This window comes from Akebia trifoliata, chromosome 13 (genome assembly GCF_017979445.1).
Source record: "Akebia trifoliata isolate Shusen 1 chromosome 13, ASM1797944v1, whole genome shotgun sequence".
NCBI lineage: Eukaryota > Viridiplantae > Streptophyta > Magnoliopsida > Ranunculales > Lardizabalaceae > Akebia > Akebia trifoliata.
This window is the reverse complement of record NC_141387.1, coordinates 24,673,221-24,694,221: the sequence shown is the minus strand read 5'-3', so window position 1 is coordinate 24,694,221 and position 21,001 is coordinate 24,673,221. Positions and strand designations below refer to the sequence as shown.

At 34.5% G+C, this 21,001-nt stretch overlaps 2 protein-coding genes across 3 annotated transcripts; both read right to left on the bottom strand.

Moving 5' to 3' along the window:
• Positions 1-3,915: 3,915 nt before the first annotated feature.
• On the bottom strand, positions 3,916-4,824 carry LOC147388108 (uncharacterized). Its single transcript, XM_086420283.1, has one exon. It carries the CDS (start codon positions 4,822-4,824, stop codon positions 3,916-3,918), a length of 909 nt encoding a protein of 302 aa, XP_086276409.1.
• A 4,255-nt stretch (positions 4,825-9,079) lies between these two features.
• Positions 9,080-19,728, bottom strand: LOC147388107 (cellulose synthase-like protein E6). 2 transcript variants are annotated; one of them, XM_086421667.1, is made up of 8 exons: positions 19,048-19,728; positions 16,920-17,060; positions 14,946-15,074; positions 12,091-12,303; positions 10,680-10,809; positions 10,498-10,589; positions 10,039-10,386; positions 9,080-9,717 (listed from the first exon to the last, which is right to left on the bottom strand). In XM_086421667.1, exons 1-8 carry the CDS (start codon positions 19,660-19,662, stop codon positions 9,166-9,168), a joined length of 2,220 nt encoding a protein of 739 aa, XP_086277793.1. In that variant the 5' UTR covers positions 19,663-19,728; the 3' UTR covers positions 9,080-9,165. The 2 variants fall into 2 exon arrangements, with proteins under 2 accessions (XP_086277793.1, XP_086277794.1); XM_086421668.1 differs by lacking the exon at positions 16,920-17,060.
• Between the last annotated feature and the right edge of the window lie 1,273 nt (positions 19,729-21,001).

Genomic DNA, 21,001 nt, shown 5'->3' with positions numbered 1-21,001 from the left:
TTTTTAGTCCTTATACTACCTTATTCTTCTTCCTCTTTGAATTTCTTCTTAACCTTCGATGAATGAACTTTTTTGACTTAGTCTTGATGTATTGGATGTGTAGAACTCTTAGTAGTTGAAGGATATAAGTGTAGAGGTTATGAAAGAGGGGGAGAGAGAGTGAGGGAGTTAAGAGAATTAAAATTGAGTTGAAAGAGGATTGAGACTTGGTAAGAGGTTCAAATCTTGGGAGGAATTGTATTGAGAATGGGGGTTTTATAAGACTTTGGAGGTGAATTTTAGGGGTAAAATGGTGAAAAGGTGTAGAATGGTATGAGGTTTATGAGTAAGGTGTGAGAAATTTAGTGTTAGAGAAGGATATTTGTGGAAAGGGATGTAAATGGGTTGCTTTTAATCCAAATAGGTTGGATCTCTCAACCCATTTGATTTGAATGTTAGGTGAGTTAGAGGGAGTAGGTTTTGATTAGAAGAATATTGGTGTAACAGGATAGTTGTTGATATTTTGGGAGGGTAGAGAAGATGGTGACATGTGTCCCAAAGGTGTGGGGGGTGTGTGTTAGGTGAGTTAATTAGGAAAATGGGTGTGGGGGTGATTTGTGCTTATGATGAGGGATTTAGATAGAATGATGGGGGTAGGTAATGACATAGGTGTGAGTTGAGATGTGGGTAGGTTAACTTTTTTATAGAAAGGTGATGGGGTTGGTAGATGAATTAAGGACGTGGATTGTGGTGGTGATATGTACCTCAATTTGATGATCATTGATCTCTTGTGGTGATTGATTTGAGCTTGGGTTGAGACTTAGGCTTAAGATAATGATTTTGGGTGGGGTTGAGCTTGATTTGCTTAGGGTATGTATATGATTGAGTTGGTTAAGAGATAAGGAGATGAAGGCTTGATTGAAGGGTAGATTTTTAGCCCGTGGAAATAAGTTTCTTTTTTAGGGTTTGGGCTTTGAGGCACATATCGTAATGATGGGAATGGGGACCGTAAAGATAAAAATGTATGATGGGATTGTTAGAACCTAGTGCAGTGTGAGGCACATGTCGACACTCAAGAAGGATTTGATATCCTTGGGCATACTTGATTCAATGAGTGTTAATTCTCAACAAAGGATAAAGCACTCAAGGTGTCTAAGGGAGTCATGGTGATAATAAGATATTTAAAGCATGCAAATAACCTCTACAAACTTTTGGATAACACAATTTTAAGTGGAGTTGCAATATTCACGGAGAAAATTTCTAAAAATGAGAAACTCAACTTTGATACTTAAAGCTTGGCCATATGAGTGAAAGAGCAATGCAAGAGTTACATAAAGTAAGGTGTCGTTCAAGGTTGCAAACAAAGGGATCAAGAGTGATGGATTAGTAGACTACATTCATTCTGATATGTGGGGGCCTGCACCTACTAAATCAAAAGGTGGAGCTCGCTACTTAATCACTTTTATGGATAATTTTTCAAGAAAGATTTGGGTCTACGTTATGAAGGAGAAATCTGATATCTTTGCCAAGTTTGTGGAATAGAAGACCGAAGTAGAAAATCAAACAGGGCCCACTTTGTGGTGTTTATAAAAGGATGGGGTTTTGTTTTCTTTGATTGTAAGTCTAACTCTAAGTCTAAGTCTTTTCTAGATAAGAGAGTAGAGAAAGAGAAAAAAAAACCAAGAGAGAAAAGGTTGAGAAGTTTAGGAAGATTGAGATCTAGAAAAAGTTGAAGCTAAGTGAAAGAAATATTTTCTTGTATCGATTTGCCCCATTTTCTTCATAGTGAAATCGTGCTCCAACGCTCATACCTCCATGGACGTAGTCTTTGAGTAAACCACCTTAAAATCTCGTGTTGTGGGTATTGTGTTCATACTCTTTCTTAGTGTGATTGTTTATCTTCTTTGCATTTGCTATTATTAGTTGGGTTGTCCTTCATTTCCAGTATCAAATAAGATCTTGAAAGGTGTGATATATAAGTGATTTGGTGAAATACCAAATAGGTATTTGATCAAATTACTAAGTGAGCTTCACAAAGGTGTTCGCATACACATCACTTACTATGACTCCAATGTGAATCTAAATCTTCGACTTCCTCCACAGTTGCTTTTGAAGGAAAATTGGTAGTTCGCACAAAGGTCGAGGTTAAGGGAGGGATTGGAGATAGAAGGAAAGTGAATCGGGTTGATTTCACCACCATGCTAAACTTTTTCTTGTTCTCTCTCTGTTTCTAAGGAGTCAAATAACATAGGTTCCTATACTTAATCCATTATTTCATATAATTGTTCTCTTGATTAAATAAATAAATAAATCCTAAAAACCCCTATTATTATGAAGGCCTGTAAAGAACAAAGTCTAACAGAGTAGAGAAAGAGAAATAAAGAGAAAAACTTAAATGAATTGAATAATACTAACTTGATACATAAGCAAGGAAATTGATCCTATTATATAGGATCTGATACAGACTCCTACTGTAACTAAACAGCTACAATTGTGGCTAAAGATTGCCACCTTATTCAAATGTTACTAGACTAGTTCAACTAGGACTCCTACTGACTTATTCTTCCTGAATACTAGCTCAACGACTCTAACAACTGAATACCATTCTAATACCCTCCCTTAAATTGGATGAGAAAAAAACAATCAGTTTACAAAGCCTTAACGCAAGACCCTCCCGTAAGTGTGCAAACACCTAGTAATGATCGAAGCTTCTCAAACACATTAATTTTCAGGGCTTTGGTGAAAATATCACAACCTGATCTTCACTCTTACAGTATTGGAGAACTATTGTTCTATCTTTGACAAGATTGCGCAGAAAATGGTAGCGCACATCAATATGCTTGCTTCGTCCGTGTTCAACTGGATTTTTAGACAACTTTATCGCTGAGCTATTGTCACAATACACTGGAGTGCTCCCCTCTTGATGAAATTGCATCTCGCTTAGCATTCTTCGAAGCCATATAGCTTGACAAACGCAATTGGCTGCAGCGATGTACTCAGATTCAGTGGTGGATAGGGAGACAATACTTTGTTTCTTTGACAAACAAGAGATAGCTCATGTACCCAGTAGAAAATCATATCCAGAAGTGTTCTTCCTATCATCCAAATCTCTGGCATAATCACTATCTGAAAAACCAACCAAATCTGAAACGATTCCACTCTTGTATATAATGCCAAGATCAATAGTACCACGCAAGTAGCACATAATTCGCTTGGCTGCATTGAGATGAACTTCTTTTGGATGCTCCATATACCTATTGATGAGGCTAACAACGTGCATAATATCTAGTCGAGTTGCAAACAAGTACATGAGACTTCCTACAAGCTGCTTGTACAAAGTGCTATCAACAGCATTTCCGAGAGGATCCTTTACAAGTTTAATACCTATTTCAACTGGCATTCGAACTGGATTGCAATTTTGCATCTCGAATCACTCTAATATCTCACGAGCATACTTCTTCTGTGAGATAAATATCCCCGCATCAGATTGGATCACCTCAATACCAAGGAAATAATGCATTAAGCCCAAGTCTGACATTTCAAATTCCCTCATCATCGAACTTCGGAAATACTAGAACATGGAAGGGTCATTCCCTGTGTAAATCAAGTCATCTACGTACAAGCACATAAGTAGAAAACTCCCTCCCGATTCATTTTTAACAAATAGAGTAGGCTCATATAGGCACTTCTGAAAACCAACTTTGATGAAGTACGACTCTATACGGCTGTACCAAGTATGTGGGACTTGTTTCAGTCCATACAAGGCCCTACGGAGTCGATATACCTTCCCTTCATTCCCCTTCTTCACGAAGCCAGGTGGTTGATCAACGTAGACGGTCTCCTGGAGATCTCCATGTAAAAACGCTGATTTGACGTCCATCTGAAAATTTTACCAAGAATTCTGGGCTGCTAAGGCTAGGATCATCCGTATAGTTTCTAGTCTTGCAACCGAGGTAAACACCTCTTCATAGTCAATGCCTTGCCGCTGCTTGTACTCTTTTGCGACCAACCTAGCTTTATACTTGTCACGGTGCCTTCTGTGGTTAACTTGGTCTTGTATACCCACTTCACACCTATCGGTTTCTGATCACGTGGAAGGTCGGTTAACTCCCATGTCTTGTACTTCTCGATAGCATGAATTTCTTCATTCATTGCATCTTTCCATTTTGGATCTTGCACAGCCTGAGTGAAGGAGACCGGATCACAGTGTCCAAGTAAAGCTACTTGAGAGAGCATATCACCTGTGAGTGAGGCATCATGATTAGCTAAGAAAGCTACATGATCAACTGAGTCTACTTCAGCAAATTTTGACACTCTATAGTCTTGAAGCCATGCTGGTTGACACTTGATACGCTGAGGGCGAGGCTGCTGTTCACTTGGAGTTTGATCCTCAACTCTAAGGGAGCTTTGCAAAGGCGAAGATGGATTTGAGAGCTGGTCTGTATCAAAAACACTTGAATTGCTTTGAGGGCTGGCTATAGTATGGCTTTGAGGCTGTAACTCCTCAAAAATATGGAGATCATTACTGATGGCTGTAACAGAACTTTCACCTTCATCCATATCAAAATTAGCAAGTATTTGTTGCCCTAAAGAAGTAATACCCCAAGGCCACATATGTGCTTCATCAAAAACGACATCTTGGTTGATGATACACTTCCGACTAATGGGACTATACAACTTATAAGCTTTAGAGTGTTCACTAATGCCAAGAAAAATGCATTTCTCACCCTTATTATCGAGCTTCTTCCGCTTCTCATCTAGAATATGGGCATAAGCAATACACCCAAATACTCGCAAGTCAGCAACATTAGGTTTCCTTCCGCTCCATGCTTCTTGTGGAGTCATATTCCTTACAGCCTTAGTAGGACATACGTTCAATAAACGAACACTCCATTGCACAACTTCAGGCTAGAAAGTTTTTGGAAGCTTTGATGTCCGCAACATACTGCGCACCATGTTGAGGATGGTACTATTTTTTCGTTCGGCTACTCCCATTCTGTTGAGGGGTGTAAGACACCGTGAGCTGTCTACGAATGCCATGTTGTGCACAAAAACTCTCGAAGGCATGTGAGGTATATTCTCCTCCGCGGTCTGATCTGAGAATTTTGACTAGCAATCCAACTTCCTTTTCTACAAGGGCTTTAAATGTCTTAAAGATAGACAAAGCTTCCAATTTTGCCTACAAGAAATGTACCCAGGTTTTCTGTGTAAAATCATCAATGAAAGTGATGAAGTATCGATTTTTACCATTAGAATGAGGAGTAATCGGACCACAGATGTCGGTATGAATCAGCTCCAAAGACTTTTTTGCTCTCTATGCTTTCTTTTTCAAAAACTTATCACGGTGTTGTTTGCTAACAACACAATCTTCACAAAATGATGGATGGTGTTCTATCTTTGGAATGCTTTTCACCATGCCTTTGTGATAAAGAAGCTTCAAGGAACTGAAGCTAAGATGCCCGTATCGTAAATGTCATAACCAGGAATGATCATCGACGATAATAGCAAGACATCGAAGATCATCAGAGTCTAAATGCAAGGGAATCAAACGATTCTTGGTGATACAGACCTTGGCAAGAAGGCGTTCTTGTGGATCTTCAATCCGACAAAAACCATTTTTAATGATGAAAGCATACCCTTCCTCTTAAAGCTGATCGATACTAAGCAAATTGCTCTTCAAATCTGGGATATAGAAAACACTCGAGATAGTTTGAGTACTATGATCTTTAGCCTGGAGTTTCACATCACCAAATCCCATAACGGAGACATTTGAATGATCTCCAAACTTTACAGAAGTTCGAACGGTTTTATCCAACTTTGAAAACAAGGATCTATCTCCGGACATATGATTACTTGAGCCGTTGTCTAAGTACCACATGTTAGAATGGCTATCTTCTATAGAATGATAAGCCATTAAAAGGGCAATTTCTTCTTCTTTTTCAGCGAAATTGGATTTTTTGCCTTTCTTTTTATATAACTTAGCCGTGCAAGTTGAATGGTAATGGCCATACCTGTGACACCGGTAGCACTTAATATTGGACTTATTGCTGGATTTCGATTCCTGGGCTCCTTCATTTGGATTACGTCCAGTCCCATTACCATGACTAGTACCTCTTTCTCGTCCCCGACCAGAACCTCTCCCTTTAGAATTTTTATGGCTAAAAAATAAGGCTTGTTCGGACATCTCATGTAGGTTCATTCTCTACTCATGAACCACCATAGAACTCTCCAATTCATTGATGGAGAGGGTATCCAAATCATTGGATTCTTCAATGGAACACACCACATACTAAAACTTTGGAGTCATCGATCGCAAAATCTTCTCAATGATGACAATATCTGTCATTTTGTCACCATGTATACGCATCTTGTTTGCAATAGCCATCATTCTTGAGAAGTACCCTGAAACAGTCTCTCTAGATTGCATACGAAGAGTCTCAAATTCTGAATGAAGAGCTTGAAGATACGCACGTTTCACTTTGGCTGTTCCACGATACTTCTTCTTCATAGAATCCCAGATTTCTTTAGAAGTATCTCTTGCTAGAATCGTCTCCAAGATCGACCGATCAATGGCTTAGAAAAGAAAATTCTTAGCCTTCAAGTCCTTCAGCCATCTCTGCTCCAACTCATTTTTCTGAGCATTTGTCAATGCTCCTAGTGCTTCTGCATTTACTGGTTCACTAACACCAGATTCAACAATGTTCCAATACTCCTTCGATCTCAAAAAGTTCTCCATGAGCATACTCCAATGGTCATAGTGACCATCGAAACGAGGAATAGAGGCTTGCACAAAATATTCTCTCTTAGCCATTGAAACAACCGGTTGAATAGCAACTCTCCTGGCTTGCTAAAATCACCAAACCAGGCTCTGATACCAGTTGAAGACCTGTAAAGAACAAAGTATAACAGAGTAGAGAAAGAGAAATAAAGAGAAAAACTTAAATGAATTGAATAAAACTAACTCGATACATAAGCAAGGAAACTGATCCTATTATATAGGATCTGATACAGACTCCTACTGTAACTAAACAGCTACAATTGTGGCTAAAGATTGCCACTTTATTCAAATGTTACTGGACTAGTTCAACTAGGACTCCTACTGACTTATTCTTCCTGAATACTAGTTCAACGACTCTAACAACTGAATACCATTCTAATATATTATCCCTACTATATGACCCATGAGTCTTTTATTCTAATGGTTATCCTACCATTTTCCAACGATTTTTATTTTTATTTGTTATTCTATGCTCAAATTCAACTGATGATAACCAGAATGGCATTGCACCACATCACAACCCTTTGCATAAGGTTTTGCCCAAATGAAAGAGGTATAAATTGAGTCAGAACCCACCAATCAAATCAACACAGCTAAGAGATTAGATTAGTTCATCCTAATAAAAACAAGTCCATTGAACAAAAGTTTACACAGTATCAAATGGAGAAGATACATATATACCTTCACCTATTGGGTGCTAGATTTCAATCCCCACATTACAACACACCCAGGTAAACAAATTCCAAATTTAATAGAAAAAGAACTCATGAATGTCACGGCACTCAACAAAAACATAAAAAAGAAAGAGAATCCTAAGGATAAACAATGGAGATTGAGCGACAATTTGGATGCAAGGGAATCAAAATAAATTCGTTAAATTCGACTCTCAAAATGATAATTTACCCAAGCTAATTTGCTTTTGTAATCCCATTTTTATTGAAGAATGGGTATGCCTAGCAAAATTGGTCAAATCAAAGAAAAATACCAAAAAATATTTAAAACAATATTCAAAATTTATAAGTCACTACAATTAAGCCCTTCCCCAACCAATTAGGTCTATAATTGTAGTCCAAACCCTAAGTTGGGCCCATTAGATGTAAACCAGGCAAATATAAGCATCACTATTAAATTTTAAAAAAATTATTAGTAACTTTTTCTTGTAAAGACTATAAAATCCTTAAAATTGTTATTCCTTATTTTTAGTTAGAAAAAAATATTAACAAGAATTTTAAGCAAAAGCACAATGTGTGGTTATGTTTTCAAAAAAATAGGTGCTTGATTCTCCATTCCATTTTTTGGATGACACTAATTTTTTGGGACAAAGATTTGATGATGATATAGGTGGATGGGTGATAAAAATTATATTACTTATATGTAGGTCATATTGTATTGTTATACATCAAGTTTTTGAAAGTATTATAGAAAATTTTTATTAATACAAATAATATTTTTATTTAAATAAAATATTTATGAATGACTATTGTGTAAAGATCTCAAGGAGTAATTATTTTATGATTGAAAGTAATGGTACTTTAAAAGTTCAAAAATAAGATTTAAAGAAAATGAGCGCAAGAAAGACATATTGGTAATTGTAATATGAGTTTTTAAAATTTTGGCAATGTTGGTATGATTGGTATTGTCATTTAAATTATCACAAAGCGTGAGGCGTTATAAGCTTTTCCTTTTATAAATTGTAATTTCGTAGTAGAGATTTTGGATAGAGTGTTATTATGTTGAGAGTCTTCCTTTGTTGGTTGGTAAAGCATTTATGGGTGATGGGATGAATATTCCATCCCCAAGTTGTTTGTAAATTTTGTATCTTTTATTTTTTTTGGAAAGGTCAACAAGGTTAAGGTAAACCCAGACCAACTACAACCTAAAGAAGAGGAAATCTCTTTGATCCTAAGAAACAAGAAGCTAGAGAGCTAAAAATAAACCGGCACTCAATTTCTATTGTTGGTGTATCTTTTGTTTTGTTTTTTCCCCCTTTTTATGCTAAGCACACAAATATTAATGATATTTGTGTGCTAAGCATAAAAGGAAAAAAAAATCAACCCATTAAACTAATGATCAATGAATTAATTAATAATTTCCCCATCAATTTTTGTCGCCCTTCAACCTCAAAATTCTATCATATTCAACTTTCAAATCTCCCAAACAAGATACGATTTTTAGTCAAGGTGATGTTGATGGGTTTTGAGAAGAAATCTGAAAACAAAACTTCATTGGTATGTATGATAAATCTAAAGTTTTTCCAAAATATTTTTAAATTTATCCAAACTAAAATAAATTAACTCCATCCAACAATTGCCAAATCCAAACTCAAGTACAATGCTTCCCTTCCTTATTAATAATAACTAGTTCATATAATTAAAGAGGAAACAAGTACCGAATGAAGGAATTGTCTGTCACATGAAAAATGAGGATACACATAAGATAGCAAAAGCAAGACCCAAGGAACACATAGTCACATTGAAAGGCATTCGACCTTTATCCTTCCTCAAGAACATGGCCTCGTATAATGGTAAGCTGATTAAGCTTATATATCCTGAAATGATGAATTGGAGAAGAATGTGATCCATTCCTCTAAACCCAACCTTCACTACCATAAAGATTGTGCTGAGAAAGCAGTATAAGTTGAGCAAAGAAAGTGTTGTTGGTGGAAGAAACATAGGGGATGGTACTGCAAACTCCAGTATTTCTTTGTTATATCTTTTCAATGCTTCTTCATCACTGACTTTGCTAGTAATCTCAAATCCTGTTTCAGCTGAAATGTTTAGTGTTTTTAAGATAATCACCATAACTGAAAAGAGATAAGATGAAGATCCTTTCATCATCCACATTCTTGTTTCATTCCACCACATCTTCATTGTTCCTTTTGCCCACATTAGTTCTCCTAGGCTGAACAAATGAGAGGCAATACCCAAGAAGGCGAAAACCATGAACCATGGATCAGAGACCTACATAACCATGAACCATTACACATGTTCCTGACATTATTAACTGTTGAAAAATTAAACCTAATTTCAATGGCATTTGAAATGAAGAAAATTGTAGTGTTTTTAAAATTGGCAGAATTAAAGAGGGAAATTTCATGAATTTCTGTTTCTCTTCAAAGTATTTTAGATTAAATTTGGTAGAATTAAATAGGGAAATTTCAAGAAATCATCATTAAACCACCAAATTCACATAGAATTAGATTGTTGTTTCTCTACAAAGTATTTTAGATTAAATTTTTTCAAAATTGTACACTAAAGAGAGAGAGAGAGATTTGTATGTACCTTAGGAAACAAGGAGATTCCATTAACCATGGCCAAGGGAAGTACAAGTGCATAAACCAACATGGGTAAAGACCAAAGAGCCCATAAAGTGTAGAAACTGTAGCACATAATCTGCCCAAGCTTTAATCTTCCCACTCCATGAATCCAAGGACAGTAATCTGAGAGGAAAATCTGAAGAAGCCCAGTGGACCATCTCTTGTGTTGAATGAGTGTGTCATTGGTATTAACTGGTGCCAATCCCAAGTAAGCCTTCCTTTCAGGGCTGCAATATACAGACTTCCATCCTCTTGAGTGCAACACAAGGCCACTGAAAACATCCTCAACTGCACATCCATACATCAAGCCCATCTGCATACCATACCATACCATATCATAACCACCACATATAATGAACTTGATTGAAATTAAAACCTAATTTCAAGGCCATTTTTTTAGATTTTTTTATTTTTATAGCCATACCTCCTTGCCCCATGATTTTCCTGTCTCGTATCCACAACTTGTTAAAGCCTTGGCTTTCTCTTCCAACTCGTCCCAGTTTCTTACTCCCCCAACTGCTTCAGTTTAATTAACACACAAATAAGCTTTCATTTTTATTTTATTTTTCTTTCTTCTAACTATATGTTTAACTTGGAATAATTTACCTGAATTATATTCTAGTTTTAACTGAAAATTAGGATCAAATTTCCTTCCATTAAGAGATTCCCGACGATGAACTGAACCAGTGCCAGCATACATGGGTCCATTGTGTGCGTTGGTGCCAAAAAATTCAATCTACAAAATAAGGAACATAATTACAAATTATTAGCAAGATTTAAAATATATATATATATTAAGTAAACCCAAATGCTTGTGACCCTAAAATATACATCAAAATGTGTTACAGTGTTAACCACAGTTTTTAAAATCGTCGATCCCATCAATTTTCCTGAGTCACCTTGAACATGCATCAAGTTGCATAAAAACCTTGACCAGGTTATTTAGTTATATATAATTTTTCTGAGACAAAAAATAAATTTATTGATTTTAAAATATCAAAAACTATTTTTTAAGTGTTTATGATATTGAGATATTGTTATTTGATTCATCCAATTCAATTTACATACTTTCTAGTTGAATCGACTTGATGGATATTTGAAATCTTGAGTTTTAAAACTATGGTGTTTACACATGCCTATAATAAGTATATTTAGCGACTAATGGAACATGTACGGGAGATTCAATTGCCACACCAACTCTTACTTAATTAGAGTACCCCAAGACATCTGTTAAATCACGTTTTTCAGGAAGGTTGTCAGTATGCGAAAAAACTATCAAATATTTTTTTTTATAGAAACTACTTACTTCAAAAGAAGTATGAATGTAATGGAAAATGTTATGGAAATATATCTCTAGGAAAACTTTACTAATATGAAAAAATAAAATAACAAAAATAACACAATCGCACAAATTTATGTGATTCGGCAGCGCGCCTACGTCCATAGAACAAAACAAAAACAATCACTATTTTCCCATGAGTTTTACAATCCTAGAAATCTCTATTTATATAACTGAGAGTTATCAAAACATATAAAACTCTTCAAAACAAAAACTCCCAAAAAATAGAAAACTCTTAAAAAAATATTAATAAAGAAGTAAAGTGAAAATGCTGGATTAGATGTCTTGATTTAAGGTGTGAGTGGGTATAGTATTCTTCATTGAATATCAACTTGGGGTCACAAAGATATTCGAAATAAGGAGAAATATAGTATTTTGGATTTTGGCAAAGGTGATTATTGAATTGAAAAACCCCTCAAATTATATAAGTGAGGACTGATCAAATCATTCTCAATAATAATTAAAGTACCCTCTCATCCTTAGATGTTAATCCCATAAATCTTGTATTCATTAATATTTTTAGATTTTTATTCATCATAAATGTTACTAGATCTAGAGATCTGAATTTGTAGTTAAGAAAATGTATATCTAGGAAAATTTTACTGATTCCTAGGGATTCATTATTTTTATAAGATATTTTATAACATAATTTCACTGACAAAGTAATTTATTATTTACCTCATAAATCCGCTTGACACCATTTGCATACAAATCATTCTTGGTGATGCCTCCAAAGCTCTGAGGGAATTGAACATAACCAATACGGTGTCCTTCTTTAGGGTCCAAGAAAAAGCAGATAGCATGCTGTAGAGTTTGTGAATTATTTGAGTGCATGTCACAGTCCACATTAAGAACAAGTGGAGCATTGCTCATGAGTGCTGATACTCGATTCTACACCAACCAATAAAAAACATAAATTAGAACAAAAAGACAATAAATATATCAATTTATTTGTTATGAGAAAGAGAAAGCAATTTTTTATATTGTTGCAACAATTAGGATTGTGAAGGGATGGATTGGATTGGATCAGATCTGAAATCCGACATGAATGATTTGATCCAATAACTTCCGATCTAAACCCGGAAAGATTAGTGAGTTGGCCAAGACCATGCCTCAAGAAGCGGAGGACCTAAGTTAGAATCCATCGTAGGGCCACCTACGAGCGGAGTCAGGATTTTGTCTATGTGGGGGTAACTAAGAGCTAAGTAATAAAATTAAATTTGATTTTATGAAATTTACAAAAACTAATTTTTACTATATCTATCTCGAATAATTTACATTTACAAAGAGTATTAACTCATAGAATTTATACAAAATGTTAATATTGTTTCCACACACACACACATACAAAAAAAAACAATCACTAATTTATACACGTAAGATTTCACAATTGTTTTTGACGTGTTGTCATATTTTGATCAGAAGTCTTCGGTACTATAAGTCTACTACTCACAGATTTCATTACCGAAGTGCATGGCACCTTCAAATTAAACAAAAGCAATGTTTATTTTTGGAGGAATATTAGATAAATAAAAATTCCTAGCATGATAAACGAAATTCTTAACCTAAGTCACAACTAATTCAATATAATCCTAATTAATTCAATGAAACTTGCTGAAGAGTAAGATATAAATATTCTTAAAGCAAGATCAACTTAAATTAAGAAAAATTATAACACAACACCTAAATAAAATATTGATATGAATGTATATAAAAATATATAATTGAATATTTTGTAATTCGATAGAAGTATTTATATCAAATCGGATTAACAGAGAAAAATATTCAAAAGTCTGGAATTTAAAGATTTTACATTTAATAATGTACAAAGTATCTTAATTAACAAAGATAAGAATTTTACTAATGAGTTTATTAGGTTTAAAGAAAAGTCAATAAAAAATCTCATAATAATTTTACCACTCCCGCACTCTATCTACAATTTTATAAAAACAAAATTGACAAAAATAAAGAATCACAAGGAAAAAAAAAAAACTAATTGAATAAGACATTGAATTATGATAATAATTGCTTAAAGAACTTTTAACAATAATAGAACAATCCAAAGATTCAAGGCGGAATTGAATAAAAACTTGCAATTGAAGACGTGAATAAGTAAACCAAAATTTTATTTTAGGGTTTACCTATTGATACAAAAACATGTTAGAAAATTTTCAAAGAACCTCTCGATTTATTTCTGAAGTTTCAAACGAAGAAGTTAAATGAGAGAGAGAGAGGGGGGGGGTGTTTTCTTGATGGGACATTCTTAAATGGTTTTAAAAAAGAGAGATTTACGGGGCAAACCTAACTTTCACATTTTTATTACAAAAACTCCCAAGGAGTTCTGACAACTCCAATGGAACCTTACTTTATTAAGTTTGTTATCCACCAAATCTTACTTTATCAAATTTGTAACCCAACAAACCTTGGAATGGGGATCCAGGTCATACAATTCAAACTATGCAGTTAGTTTGTTACTCAACATACCTCGGAGTGCATCCCAACCGCATAAATTTGTAGTATCCAAAAATATGATTTGATGTCATAGGGTTATAAAGGACAAAATTCTAAAAACTTTGAAAATATAAATTTTGAAAAGTTAATTTTCACTGTAAATTTTAGTTTTAAATTTGGGAGTTCGATAGCCATCTATTTTCATCACCTTCGTTCAAGCTCAAAAGGATTTTTCTTGTCTTCTTTTTTTTCTTTTTTTTTTAAGGTTCTTTTGAATATGAGTTTTTTCATGAAATCTAACAGGCTGTGGTGTTGGATTGCAAAATTAATCATCCATATAAGCCCAACGACCCTTAGTAACATTTAAAATCTTACGAAGTTACTCATGCTAGCCTAATTCATTAAGTAATGATTGTAGAGTAACAAACTTGATAAAGGGAGATTTTGTAATAAAATTAATTACCACAACATGTCTGCCTGGTAAATCTCTTTAAAAGTGTTAAATTATTAAAAAGTCTAAATTTTAGAAATTTTTTGCAGGGACTCCTAAGAAATTATAATTTTTTTTTAAATTATTAATAACTTCTTAAGGTTTTTAAAATTCTTGTGGAGCAAATGGATTTTAGAAACTTTTGTGGTGCCTAACCATTAAGAAATAAAAAATTATTATTAATAACAGCTTAAGCTTTAAAAAAATTCTTGGCGGGGGAGGGCATATAAAATATTTAGACCATTTTTCATTAGTGTATTAAAGAAACACCAAGGTCAAGCGCATGTCATTTGTTAGAAAGTTCAAATGCATATCAAATAGAGTATGACTCTCCCATGAGGCATACTCAATCAATTCCATGATGTGGGGTGTGTCAGAATCATAGACTTTATGCTTTGGGATACGCAGCCACACATCCTCATATACACAATTATAAGGATTTATGGGGGTGTGTGGTTGTGTCCCAAGGCATAAAGTCTATGGTTCTGGCACATCCCACGTCTAAGAGTCAATTGAGTATGCCATGTGGGCAGAGACGGAGCCAAGATTTTGCCATGTGGGGGCAACCATCAATAATGATATAGAAAATTACCATGGCATTCAAGGCACCAGCCTTGTAGTGGTGGTGGTGAGTTGGTCGTTTTTCTCTCGAGAGGTATACAAGGCTTGGCATTGGGTTTCCTTCGGAATCTTTGTCTTCTCCGTTCCCTCGTAACAAAACCTGATCAATCAAATCATATTGTTAATTGAGGGTAAATTAACAAAATATGTGATGAAATCATCTTCTTCACTGGTCCAAACTACATATTTACAAAGCCAGAAAAAGAGTGATTTTAGTATAAAAGTTATTTTTAAACAGTTAACATTTATTCAGTGGAATACTAATTTGCCCCTACCATAAATGTACAACAATAGATGTTCAGGATATTTTATACTAAAACTTACTTCAAATCATCTTGGACAACATACATTCCAAACTATTAACAAAATCAGTACAAAAATGTTAGAAAATAATGTTGGAGTGACTGTGTTTAATACTGCACTAACATGGAGGTGTGCATGAAATCATAAATGCTTTCCTCGAGATACAAGTGAGAAGCATCTATGGTGGATTTACAGCGGAAGCACTTGCCCCACAAGAATTTTCAAAATCTAGATCTAGCGATTTCAACTCAACAATGTCGTAGAAAAATCACCAAATCAATTTGAAACTTGACTGAGTTATACGCATATGTTTAATATTTATTATTATTATTATTGATAACAAAACACAAATATAAAAATTATTGAAATTAAATATGATTAATTGTCTTCTCAAAACAAAAAGGTAAACCATAATGCTTGATTAATAGAATATGTTTTGTTTAGCCTCTTAAGTCACTAAATTATAACTCGTTTCGGTTTTTTGAGTTGTAAAATTATGATACATTGTTTTAATATAAGAAATAAGAAATATATTAAAAGGATAAAGAAAACCTACCCGGATAATGGTTGATTAAATATATTAAAAGGGTAAACAAAAAATAAACAGATGTTTTGTCTTTTCTGAAAATAACAAAAGATAAACTTAGTGCTTGATTAATTGTTAGTAAATTTTATATATTTCTTCACCACCCCCGTGACTCATCAAGTTGACTTGTCTTGATTTTGTGAGTTTTAGTATTATGATCTACGGTTGTAAAATTATGACATATTGTTTGAATGTAAGAAATATTATTATTATTATGGTAAAAGGTAAAATAGATATTTCATCTGGACCTTACACGTGTAGGGAAGCGATTGACAAAGGCATGTGATACTACTCAAAGCAAGTCAATAGTCCAAACCTACCCAGTAGGAGGGCAGGATAAGGAGAGACATATGTGCTGATGACAAGGCAGAGCACAACTACTGCATACACACAAATCTTGATTTGTACGTATTTGACTCCAAGATCCTAGGAAAATACCAAGATCCCAAGAGCAAAAGGGGAATAATCCTAATTTGGTTTAAATTGCTTTGATCATGGGATTCCCCATGATAAAATCTCGGAATTTGAGGGGTCAAAGAGGAAACTCGATTCTCTGAGAAATCCTATATAATGGAGAGAGGAACATGAGAGAATGATCTTTTTTACTCCTCCCCGCGACTCGAACTAAAATTTAGACAATCTCTTTTCTCTACAATTCTAACTTGATCGTTGGAGAATTATTAGTAGGTACCACACCAATGTCATCACAAAGGAGCAAAGACCATTTTGACCAAACAACAAAGCTGAATAGTCAGAGGTAAACTTGATTTTACCTCTACAATTATAATAATAATAATAATTATTATTATTATTATTATTATTGGAACTGAGCTATCCAGACCTCTTAGAACAATCAACTAAAACTTCGGGGCACATTCAATCTAAGACACCCACATATATGCACTAGATAATTTTTGGGATATATTATTGAGGGTGGTCGTAAGTAGAGATTCAAACTTAAAACCTACGCGTCTTGAGGCATGGGCTTGGTCATCTCACCAATCTTTTGGGATTAAAAATATTGTGTTAAAAGGTTTAAAAAAAATGAAAATATACCTCAAGAATGGTTGGATGGTCACGAGGGTTGACCTTAGAATCCCACGCCCTAAAACCCTTATGTTCTCTTCGGGTTTCCTCCTCCACTTTTCCCAGCCTTCCAGCTCTTGTTATCCGTTGTTGCATTTCTTCAAATTTCTCCTACATTCAATATAAGTATTAAAAAAAAAGTATGAGAAAATTATTTAAAGAATTATACATTTTTTCATAATTATTGAATCAGACATTTTTAGTTTTGGTACATATGAAAATTGTTATATAACAAATTTCATAATTATTATTTAAAAAAAAAAAATAGATTATCCAAACTAATCATTTGTGAATTTAACTTTATACCTTCGAGTTGAATGTAAGTTCAAAGGAAAGACGGTAAATTCTAAATAGCAAATGGGATCTCTCTAAATTATTCAACCAGGTCAAAGGATCATGTCATCAGTTTGAAAAGACGTGGAAGGGTAAGGCAATCACAAAAAATATGTGAAGGTAAGAAAATAAAACAAGAGAACTCCTATTGACACGCCAATCACTGAAGTTATACATTTTACCACCAAATAAGTTCATTAATACATATTTAAAGAAACAACAAATTCATCTTCTAAGGTTTCTTAGAAAAATCTGATCCGAGAACAACCCTTAAGAGATATTTCTATAAATAAATAAATAACCTAAAAAGAGACACATCCATTGCTCTCTCTTTATGAAGAACATTTGAAAGAGCACAAATAATGGATTCAGTAACCCTTTAAAGAAAAGCATTTGAAGTAGAAGAAATGAGTGCGTTATGAGAAATTCGGGGAGAACAACTATCTACATTTCAGAAAATTATTGGAGGTTAAATAATTGGTGTATCATAAGTAAAATTTGGCATTCCAATAAAAATTTTATAAAAATAAAAAGCGGCTCTCAATGCTAAAGGCCGAGTGCTGTAATATGAGGCGGTTTTGGTGCATGCCCTTGATGCATTTGCTCACAACCCAACAAACATTTGACATGTGGTGCAAATGACATCAATAATAAAGGGATTATCTTTCTTACCTGTTGTCCACATATTTATTTTTTCAGATTTCAAATCTTAAAAAAGGTTGTTAGGCCCACATTTATTATTGCATTTGTAATCCAACAACTCGGTCTTTTAGATTTCATAAAAATATTTATTTTCGAAAGAAAAAAATATTATTTTTCAAACTTGATCCAAAATATTGAAAATAGACGGTTAAAAAGTCTTCAAATTTAAAAATAAAATTCAACAGTGAAAAATAATTTTTTTTTTTAAGTTCATCTAATTTTGTCCTCTACACCTATATTGCATTGGATCATGTTTTCAAATGTGACAAGGTGATCAGATTAGACAGTTTTCTCTTTTCACTATGGGCAGTAAAGAGAAAATGTGATCAAGGTTTTTAAGCCAAAAATCGAGTCATATTATCCAGGGTCAGGTTCAAGGGACATGAGAAAACATATGTAAAAACAATGTAACATTATAAATTTTCAAAATATGGGTTAGAAATTTCGGATTGAGCTGATTTTTTGGGAGGATGATCTCTATGATGGGAAGATCATTTGGAAAAAAAAAAATCAGTCCAATCTGAAACTTCTAACCCCATTAAAAGTGATTTAGAATGTGGACCATCGATTTTTTATCAATTTTTATCAATAATTTGTAAATCACTTTTGATGGACTTAGAAATTTCTGATTGAGCTGATTTTTTATGAGTATGATCTTCTCATCATAGTGACCATCCTTGCAAAAAATCAGCTTCAATCCAAAACCTTTAACCCATATTTTGAAAAACAATTGTTTTTTCATATGTTTTTACATATGGCCCTTGAACCGCCCTGATTATCCAACTTCTAAAGATAGTCATCTTCTTCTTTATTAACTAAAAAGGAATAATGATTTTCTAATTAGAAAGTCTTCACTCGGTCCATACCAGGTTGACATGTTACGGACACAGATCTATTTTCTCGGGATACACAATTACAATTTTACGGAGATTTTTGTATCCCAAGAAAACATATCTATGGTTGGGTATCCACAACACATGACCCGAGTATTGTCTGAGTGAAGATTTCTAATTCGGATATCAGCACTCAATAATAAATAAATAAAAACAGAAATAACTGGCACCTTGACTCTTTGATACTCCTGTTTGAAACTCTGACCACCATCATCTAACGTTGACTTTTCAAGAGCTGAGAAATACACATGTGGGGCCCGCGGCTCAACACTATACTTCCGGCAGAACGGAAGCCAATCCTTAGCAAAAATAGAAGCTAGATAAACGGCATGAAACGTCAAATCTGACCCACCGTCATCAGAAAGATAATAAGCCAACTTATTAACATCATAATCATATGCCATGAGAGATAGCAAAGTATTGGCAACAATCCATGGTGGCTCTCTATCAGGATCAGCTGTACACACTAGAACATCAATAGGTGGAAGATCGGACGGTGGAAGACGATCGGGGTAAGTTGTGTGAAACGTTGGGGCCCACCGAAAACCTTGTTGGAAGATCCACGTGGCAGAAAACCAGAGTTCTGATAAGGAGATTACTATCCATAGTATGATGTGGTGATGAGTAGTAGTAGTAGTAGTAGTAGTGGTGGGAAAGTGGGTCAGACGGTAGTAGAAGAGAAATAGAATTCCGGTGAGGAAGACGAGAAAGTAAAGCTTGTAGAGGGAACGGAAACTAGCTTGGCGAGTGGTGAAGAGACAATCGGAGGTGGTGGATGTTGTCATTTTTTCCGGCGAGATATAGACTTGGTGATTGGTCTTAGCTCGTTTGGTCAGACTTAAAATATGGGAGATATATAAAACTCTGTTTATTTATAGAATAAATAATTTTGCAGCCTTGTCGTCTTAACCCACGAGATTCTGGTTCAAGTGAGTCCCACGGAAAGCACGTGGTGAGCATGGACTGGAAATGGGCCGGGCCTGAAATGGACGTTGTTATGGTAATGTAGAAAGCCCATTAGTTTATTTGGCTAGGAAGTGTGGCCCAGTTCAATCTTAAGGGATTGGCCCGACTACTAAAATATTTACTTATATGAAATACCTATGCTCCCCAGCCCAGCCCAAAATAGGCCCATATACATGTCGACTGGTCTTGAACTACTTTTTATTTTTCTTCTTCTTTTTTTGTTTTTGAATGGGTCGTGTTCGGGCTAGATTTTTGAAAACTTTGAAGCCCATCTCGAACTTGGTTCGGCCCAATATTGACAGCCTATTGTAAACAGAACTTCAAAACTATGGGTGATTTAGACATACCACTCCTCCCCATATTTTGGCTAATATTTGAGGTACACCTATGTTTTAAACTGATGGCATGCCACCTTGACCTAAATGCCCTCGTCTTCATCCTTAGCTAAAACTGTCGATTGTTTTTTTTTTTTTTTCAAAACCAATCATCTTCAACCTCTCATGTAAAACTTTTCACTTTCATCTTCAATTACCTCAAAGGATTTATTTACTTCAACCTTCAAACCTCAAGAACACTATATGATTTTTGGAGAGGTAGAAGATAATGGAACTTTTGGTATAAAAATCATGGATTTTTTCCAAGGGTTAAGACTACTAGGTTGAAAACAATGTAATGAAAATGAAGTTGAATATATTAAAAATTACTTGTCATAGAGGTTTAGCCATACTAACCAAGTTTGGGTTCGACCATCATTTTGTGGGGATTCAAATCATCTGCTAGTTCGGATAAGTTCTTGAACGTTTTGTACAAAATTCAATAAAATTTCGAGTACTATACAAATGACAATTTTGATTTTGATTTTTTCCCAAAAATGCACCCCCCGCCCCACCTTCCAAGGTCTTGAGACTTGAATGTTGTAGAAAATAAAAGTTGAAGATGAAAGATAAGAACGTTCAGAGCATGACGGTTATGTCCTAGGTTCCAACTACAGATAGATCGGCCCTATTTTTTCAAATACCCAATGATAAAATACAAGTGAGAGTCAAAAAATCAAATGATAAGGGTAATTTGAGCATACTAATGTGTGGGGCCCATATCTTGTTAATTCTTTATTTGGATTTTAATATTTTTCCATTTTTGGTGATGATTACTCCCATT